The sequence below is a fragment of the Pseudochaenichthys georgianus genome, chromosome 21 (assembly GCF_902827115.2).
Source record: "Pseudochaenichthys georgianus chromosome 21, fPseGeo1.2, whole genome shotgun sequence".
NCBI lineage: Eukaryota > Metazoa > Chordata > Actinopteri > Perciformes > Channichthyidae > Pseudochaenichthys > Pseudochaenichthys georgianus.
Genome location: NC_047523.1, coordinates 31,722,253 through 31,730,954, shown reverse-complemented (window position 1 = coordinate 31,730,954; position 8,702 = coordinate 31,722,253). Strand labels below are relative to the sequence as shown.

Below are 8,702 nucleotides of genomic sequence, written 5' to 3'. Positions count from 1 at the left end.
ACCGCAAAGGATGATGGGAAAATATCTGTCACTGAAAGATATGAGGAACCAGAGCCCTAGATTTCTCTACAGGAAAATAAATGTTTGCGGAGCTCTCTATTTTAAGTTGTTATCGTTTCCTCAGTAGAATAGGTGTCCTTTTTTAGTATTCAATTGAAAATAACATGACTTCTCACATAAACATGTGTAATCCCCAACCAATTGAAAGAAAAATCACTTCACACATCTCCTAACACTTCTCCTGGTGGTTTTACTACCTTAATAACATCTGGTTAATTAAGGTCTATAAAAGCTTTTGCATCAAGGATTTATTTTGTATTGCATTTGCTTAATGTTCGTGATTATTCTTTAAGCAACCCTTTAGGACACAACATCTAGCAAAACATGAAAACTCACACAGATAATAAAGGAAATGAAAACACAAAAGTCCTCTTTGTGGACTGTAATCAAAATCTTTATCCCCATTTAAAAAAAAAAATGTAATTGATATTTTAATTGGTTGTTGTTGCCAAACATATTTTCATGCAATATTTGTTCAAGTTTTATATAATTTTTTTTTTTAAAAGTAATGAATTTAATTCTTATTTTCATCAGTTTATTTTTATTTAAAAAAAATCATATAAATATGTTTATATCTTTTTTTTCAAGTTAGTTTTTATGATTGTATTATTGCATTTTATTTATTTAATAATCAATTTATTTAATTATTCTATTTATTTAATTATCATTTTATTTTATTATTATTATTATTATTTATGTATTATTTTTCACATCCCTCGGAGGTAGGGGGGGGGGTCGTCTACCTAAGGCTGGCCTCCAGTTGTACTCTGTACTCGTGTACTCCAACTCATGCGATCTTCACCATTCACCCACACACACCATCTTGCCTCAATTATTCCTGTATTAATGCATTCATTTATGTGTACTCGTGTCATGTTCTATCCGCTATACCTGTGTGCTCGTTGTGTGCATAAAGGTAACAATTCCTTCCAAATCACATCACAGCAAGACCTATAGTCGGGCGTTCATGGTTATCTGTCTAGCAGTCTTTTTTTAATTAATTTTTTGGGAGGGATGAAACCCTCTTTAATGGTCACACATGCAGAGCACACAGCACACACAGTGAAATGTGGCCTCTGCATTTAACCCATCCAGGAGTCTTGTACTAGGAGCAGTGGGCAGCGCCCGGAGAGCAATGGGAGTGGGGGAAGGGGAGGGGGGTGTCCGGTGTCTTGCTCAAGGGCACCACGGCAGGGCAGGAGGTGGCCTCTCCAAGTAGCAAGGGGAGGGACATCTTTTGTCTTCTGATATGCTGATCACAAACACTTTTTTAAGGTCCACTTGCTAACTTTCTGCTGCATTTTACTGACATTAGTAGGAAAACAGAGTGGGTGGTAAGCATGCAGTGTAATCCTCACAGGCGACTTTTTCACCTAGAGGCTTATGTTCTGAAATTACATCCTGCTGTTCAGTAAAAAGGGATGTTATTCAGGAGAGGAGCTCTTGAGTGTTTTGAGTGTGGGCCTCCTGCACCTCCTGCCTCAGGACATTACTCTGACTTCAGCGTTCGTTCTGAGAGGGTAACTGGGGTCTGCCAGGCTCAACTCTTTGCAGCATCTCAATTAGCTGTCTGACAGCCTCTTGTCACTCCATAACCTTTACCTGGATATGAAAAACCGGCAAATGTCTCGCTGCCTGGAGACAGCAGCTGAAGCTCAGACTTCACTCCAGTAAGCTGTTGGCCTCAGATAAAACAAGGCGTCTTGGTTTTCAACATTAAAACACATCTTAAGATCGCTTCAGAGCCTGATGATGATTTTAGTCTGCTTTCCCTTTCTTAGAGGATTCCTCCAGGGGTTTATATTTCCCCCGAGGGGCTGGATTGGCCATGTACCTCTCTAGAGCTCCATTGTTAGCTTGTGGATCAACTACCTCAGAATTCAGGGCCTTGCTCTTGGCTTCATGCCAGCGTTCTCTTTGCACCAATGCTGCAGAGATAGGGCAGTTCTTTTTGAGTATATCTGCTTTGTATAACTCCATTTACTTTACCTCATTTGCGTCAGTGTACTTTACTCTACTTCAGCTTAGTTGAAACTTGGCCAGATCGTCACGCTGACACACTTAGCTGCTAATTTAGTGCGCTCCGCAGAGCCTCACAGACTGATGTGTTTCTCTCTGCCGCAGTCCTTTACGGTCACTGAAGTAAAGATCAAACGCTGATCCATACACTCTTAAACAAAGCGTATTCAGGATGTGATGCAGACCATCTCTGAATAAGCCCACTGAGGGGCCTTGGGTCCCCACCTAAGCTCAAGGTCCTCCCACTCTCTGTTCTTTGTGAATGCACCCAGTCACCCTCTTGATATCTGGGGAGCCTGGAGCCCCATTTCAACCAGTACTCCAATAAATGTAAAACTACCTGGCCTGAGGTTTATCCTGCTTTTTTTTTTTTAAATCTTGTGGTAATTGTTTTTATAAACTGTTCATATAATATATGTTTGATCTCATTAAGAATCATAAATGCATCCCTTTTCTTTAAGGCTCTCATCCCAAAAGACAAGAAAAAAAACTTCAAAAAGGTGTCAGGAATATTGGACATTGTAGTTTTATGAAAAGTTGTATTAGATTTAATTGTGGTTTTGTCAGTGCGACAGGTTCATTTATGTGCTTTTGGACAATGATGGAGGTCAATGGAAAAGGGCAATACAATAAATCTTGGCTAACACAAACAGTTCTTGAAATTAAGAAAAAAAACACTATCACTACTTCAATAATTGTTATATTATATTTTGACACACTCATGTGCAATATTCACTCTTGCATTACCAGTTACTTCTATATTTTGATAATGGTCAGTTAAAAAAAAAAAAAAGAAGATTACTGCTACTTACGTTTTGTAAATTAATAAAATGTGCAGGGTTTTTTTTATATCGCATGTAATTATACTTTAATCTGCACTGTATTGCCGTTGTAATGCCGTCAATTTCCCTGTTGCAGTTAAAGAGGTAATCTAATTCTGATATAAAGTAGGTATTTTCAAATTTAAGTGATCATGCAGATTTTTTGTAGAAATACAATAAATAAATACTCTTACTAATTCAATGTAAAAAAACACCTTCTAAAAAGATGTATTTATCATTGAATACCCGTTGTGTTTAATATAATAGATGTTGCACACTGGGGGGCGCTGCAAGCCACAGCTTTCCAGCAGAGAGGCAGTAAAGGGACATCGTGAGGTGTTCCGTTATGGCTGCAACAATAAATTGCATGACACCAACAATACACACATATTCCAAGAGATGGCAATGTAGGATTGTGTTGATCACACCTCGGTGACATCCAGGAGGAGAAAACGATAATTAGAGAAGATTCAATTTGACAGAGCAGCGAGTAACACTTTAGTTTTCATAGCCCGTTTTAATTCAACTGTGACTAAATAAAAAGAACGGAACACATGCTTCGTCTTGCAGTTTGTATATTTATTTTAAAGCAACTTCTTTGTAAAATATAAATACAAATTATGAGATATTTTAATTACAAAGTTAAAACAAAAATGAACACACAAAAAATTACTTTACTGCAGTAGCCTCCCTGTTATATACAAGCTCTGTGCCGAAGGGGTAAATATCAACATTATCTTAAAACTTTATTATACAAACAATTTTGTAGTTTCGCATGTTAAATTACAGACTAACGGGAAGCAATGTGAACATTTAAAAAAAGATACAACCGAATTGCTCCCGAGGCTCAAGCTAACGCTCAAGTCTGAGGAGAAAAAAAGACAGGACATCATGTGCTTCCTATCAACACAAATACCACATTCAATAGCACAGTCTCAGTACTATCCTGTACAGCTACACACATGCGCTGCATGCTCACACACTCCATCCAATCGCTGACAACACAATACACTCTGTTGTCATACAAAATCTTTCAGAGGAGTTGTGAGCAACATCGGAAAGAAAGAAAATCTCTTGATATTATATATATATATATATATATATATATATATTTATTTATACATATATTAATTTATAAAAATAAGACCATTATTATGTCTGTAGAGTCACAAATGTGTTGATTCTCAGTTAATGGAGGGACGCGTTTCAGCAGCCAATCAGCAGCAGGTCAGTTCATCTGTACAGTGCTGGGCCGAAGCGCAGGAACTAAAAGTTAGGCTAAGGCAAATCATCAAACCCTCTGGGGGGGGGGGGGTCTAAAGAGACTGCAGTCGTTTAGGATCAAGGACCAGGGTGCAGTGGCTCAAGGGGTCAGGAGGAGCCCAACTTTCCATTAGCCTTGATTTTGTCCTTCAGTTTGTCCCCTGGATGGTCCCAGCGGTCGTCCAGGCACTCCAGGGTGGAGCCGAGCAGCGCCGCCAGCTCCCCGCTGTCCTCCACCAGGTCTAACAGATCCTTGCTGTCCGCGTGGAAGCTCTCCAGCTCCTCTGGGCAGGAGAACAGCTGCGACAGCGAGGCCTGCCGGTAAAACTCCGCCTCTGCCACCGTCACCACCTCCATGTGTGGGAAAGCCTGTCGGAAACCGCGACCAGACATCCGCAGTCTGCGAAGCACGTCCGACAGAAGCAGCCAGTTTCTGGGCCTAAAAAGAGGGAATCAAACAATGTTTAGAAATCAAAGCCAACAGAGAGGTTTTTTTTCTTTTTAAAATGGGAGTCTGCTGTTGAGATCAAAGCTTACCCCTGAGAGAGGGACACCTGGATGTTGTAGCAAGGCAGCAGAGGGCGGTCAGAGAACTCAAACTCAAACACCTCCCTTCTATCATCCTCATCCTCGTCCTCTGGACCCGGAGGGTCAGCCAGGATGTCATAGACACCGCCCTCTTCGCTCAACTCTGAAACACACACAAGAACCCACATGAATAATGTTTACTTGGCATCTACATAATCATAAAAAAAACACTCAAAACTAGATGGCATTGAAGATGTTTAAAATGACTTGGTAAGCACTAAAACAAACAGAGTGCTGATCCGTACTCACCACACACAGCGCTGCCATAGAATTCCCAATAAAGCCCCGGGTCGTCATCTGAGCGGCCCTGAAGGTCAGCAAAATAATCTATGGAGAGAAGAAAGGAGCGGAGCCTGTTATTCAAGGGCTGGAGCCTCGGGGACTGGCGGAGAGGCAAATACAATTGCCCTTTAAGACTACAGCAGAAAAATGGATAAAGAGCACGGTAAAGACGAAGAGGAGGAGGGATGGTGTCAAGAGAGAAAAGAGAAATGAACAGAGCCCAATGTTCGCGGTGGGGAGGGGGGGGGGGTGCTGATGGTCAGGGGCCAGCGGCTGTAACACGGGGGAGGAGAGCGACTGTCTCCGCCGGGTTAGAGCTGGCTCAGCTCAGCGCAGGGCTGCCAGGAATCAAACAAGAACCACACAGTCGCTGAGTCCACACACACACACACACACACACACACACACACACACACACACACACACACACACACACACACACACACACACACACACACACACACACACACACACACACACACACACACACACACACACACACACACACACACACACACACACACACACACACACACACACACACACACACACACACACACACACACACACACACACGGAGCTGGATAAGCACACACGGCGAGAGCAAAGTGTGTATTCAGCACGTGCTTGCACACACACATTCACAGAGTGAGAGCTGGGCTTTGTGCCAGTGCTGAGGCGTCTGGCGTGTGTTTGGAGGGATTAACGGCCTCCAGATGAGTGGGACCAGGTTTGGGGGGGGGGGGGCAGCAATCGCTCGCTATCACTAATTTTCTCTGGTGCGGCTCGATCTCCCTCTCTCCCCGCTCCGTCAATCTCGCAGTCATCGATCCGTCCAGCCATGCTCTTTTCAAAATGCAACACCATCTTTCCAAGCATCTACATATAAATCTCCCTTTTGCACTAAACCTGAGCCGACCGTGAACCAACACCTGTTCATTTTCACCCTGATCTACCGTCTTTTCTCCCGCGGCTTGTCTCTTTTAGTAAATCCCCTGCTGAGTCGGAGTCAGATAATCGGTTTTAACTAGCTGCATGTTCATGTAATATTAAGCACCTGGCTGCAGGAGGAAGCGTGTGCCTGTGTATGCTCTCATTTCCTCCTTCTGTACACAAGCTCGCCGAGTCTCCACTTTCCTGCAAACATCCAGACGAGCCCTCTGACACTCACGCACCGAACACAGACCACGTCACACTCATGCGTGGCAGCCTTGTGAAAAGACTCTCACACACGCACACAAAGGCAGAGTCTCCAGCCAGAGCGAAGCCCATTTCCGCACGTACGCTGAGCAAACACAGTTGGCGTTGCTTAGTAACCAGATAGAGGAGCTCAGAGGCTGCAGCACGCACCCCGGCGGGTTGAGACTCCCTGTCTAACAGGTGGTCGAGGGAGGGGGGAGAGGGAGCCGGAGGGGAAATGGGATGACAGAGACAGACATGTATTGTAGCGACGGTTGGGAAGAGGGTTTACAGAAAGAGACTCAACAGGTTGCACAGAGGTCAGCGCTGTGAGAGAACAGCAAACAGTGGATGAGTCAAGATTGGGGCGTTGGGGAACTCTGTTGCAGACTGATCTTTTCCAAAATTAACCCTTCCACCACCTCCAATCTCCTTCTAACTGGAAACCCTCTTATACTCTTATTAATTCACTGCTTTTTTCCAGCATGAATGATTGACTTTGAACAACTGCACTCGTTGCAAAACAGTTAACTGCGCTGCCATTATTGGAATTCAGGTAATAAAACCAGTCAAATCCAATCCTATTACAAAAGTAAAAATGGGTCATGTCCTCCATTTGTAATTTACAGATTTTTAGATGGAACTTCCAGACCATTAAGTATTAAAACTGCAGGCCTGTTTGTAAGCCCTTTTTTTCGCAGGGCTATAAAGCGCACCTGCATATAAGCCGCAGCAGCTAAATTGTCCGTCTGTCTTGCTCTCGTTCTGTCTCTCGGTTCCACTATTACTTTGGCGCGCTACCTGTCTCACTCTTTTCTGGCCTCCAGCTTTTCCTGCTGGAGCCCGCCGCTTAAAGGTGGCGGGCGCGGACCGGTCATAGAGCCCATAGTGTTAAAGGTGGTTCATTTTACCTGTAAAATCCATAGATTTAGGAGGTTCCCTAGTGGCCGTTAGCTGTACAAAATGGAGAAAAAAGTCGCGGCTTATAGTCCGAAAAGTACGGTACTGGTTTATTAGCCTAGTTCATTCATGGATTAACATTATTCCTGATTTACAAAGACGTCAAATCTCTCTCAAAGTCTTTTTTTTTATAGCCAGGAAATTCCATGTCTACTAACTGATCAAACAAGTACAATCCAGGTTCAAACTTTGAATGAAAATGAATGAAGGGAAGAAAAATACTTTCCACAGTAGTTCATGTTGCTCTCATGATTCACAGAGTTTTACTTTGAAGCTTTCCACAGGAGGCAGGGGAGGATATGGATTACAGCTAGTAACATCAGTGTTTCTATATTCCTGACCAAACCCTGCCTATGAATATAACGTAGAGCCAGAAGGATCTTACCGCTGAGGAAGCGCTGCATGCCGTCACTGTGGGTCATCTTCAGCAGGCCGCGGCCGGAGTATGTGGCCAGGGTGGGGTCAGCGCCATAAGAAAGCAGGACTCGAACAACGTCCAGATGGTCATTCTCCACAGCGTCGTGAATCGGCCTGGACACACAAATGTACAGAGTTTAATATGGTGATGGAGTTTCGAAACAGCATTACAAATATAAACCCCTCCGAGTAATTTTGATACTGTGATAATTGATGGCTTTTTTGCAGCAATGTTTCTGGTAGAATTATTTACATGTACGTTTTCTTATTAACTATTTTGTCTGTTAAAATGTTGTTGGTCCTGCATGTCTCTAATATCGCTCAAAAGCAGCATTACCTTTTGAACTCCAGAACACTGCATGTTGCAAATCTTTTTTGCTGTTAGTCATTGCCTAAAATAAATTCAAATAATGCAAAGTTATTTTTTTTTTATACCCGTCTTATTCTATTCAAGCTTCACTTTCCATTTGCTTGGCTCTTTATTGACTGAAATTTGCTTTATTAATAAACGTATCTGCCACTTGCATGTACACAAAGTATATGCAATTTATATAAATAGGACACTTTTTTGATTTTAGAAATGGCAGCACCATTCTAACTCTAAAACCACTAACGTTGCAAATCTGGAAATGCTTTATTAAAAGCGGCTACACAATGCACCGTTGAGACTGTGCACAGTGTCCTAGAACAGACCCCCTACTGTACATTTTAATAACACAGCAACAGAATCACTATTCATTCCAATTTAAAACTGCAGCTAATCTCTCAAACCACTGCTCTTGCCAAACAATGTAAAATAAATCCAAGAATTGTTGCTATGAGCAAACTCAAGTACCGTACTTTTCGGACTATAAGCCGCGACTTTTTTCCCCATTTTTTTGTACAGCTAACGGCCACTAGGGACCCTCCTAAAATCTATGGATTTTACAGGTACAATTAACCACCTTTAACACTATGGGCTCTATGACCGGTCCACGCCCGCCACCTTTAAGCGGCGGGCTCCAGCAGGAAAAGCTGGAGGCCGGAAAAGAGTGAGACAGGTAGCGCGCCAAAGTAAAAGTGGAACCGAGAGACAGAACGAGAGCAAGACAGACGGACAATTTAGCTGCTGCG

The 8,702-nt window shown here is 42.8% G+C and overlaps 1 protein-coding gene across 2 annotated transcripts in view; it reads right to left on the bottom strand.

The window, feature by feature from the left end:
• Nucleotides 1-3,452: 3,452 nt before the first annotated feature.
• bcor (BCL6 corepressor) overlaps nt 3,453-8,702 on the bottom strand; it is a 34,572-nt gene continuing 29,322 nt past the window's right edge. For both annotated transcript variants that reach the window (XM_034110313.1, XM_034110314.1), the window contains 4 exons: nt 7,558-7,703; nt 5,001-5,078; nt 4,701-4,854; nt 3,453-4,602 (listed from right to left, as the gene is read on the bottom strand). In XM_034110313.1, the coding sequence (XP_033966204.1) occupies nt 4,272-4,602; nt 4,701-4,854; nt 5,001-5,078; nt 7,558-7,703 (709 nt within the window). In that variant the 3' untranslated portion in view covers nt 3,453-4,271. The remainder of the gene's footprint in view (nt 4,603-4,700; nt 4,855-5,000; nt 5,079-7,557; nt 7,704-8,702) is intronic.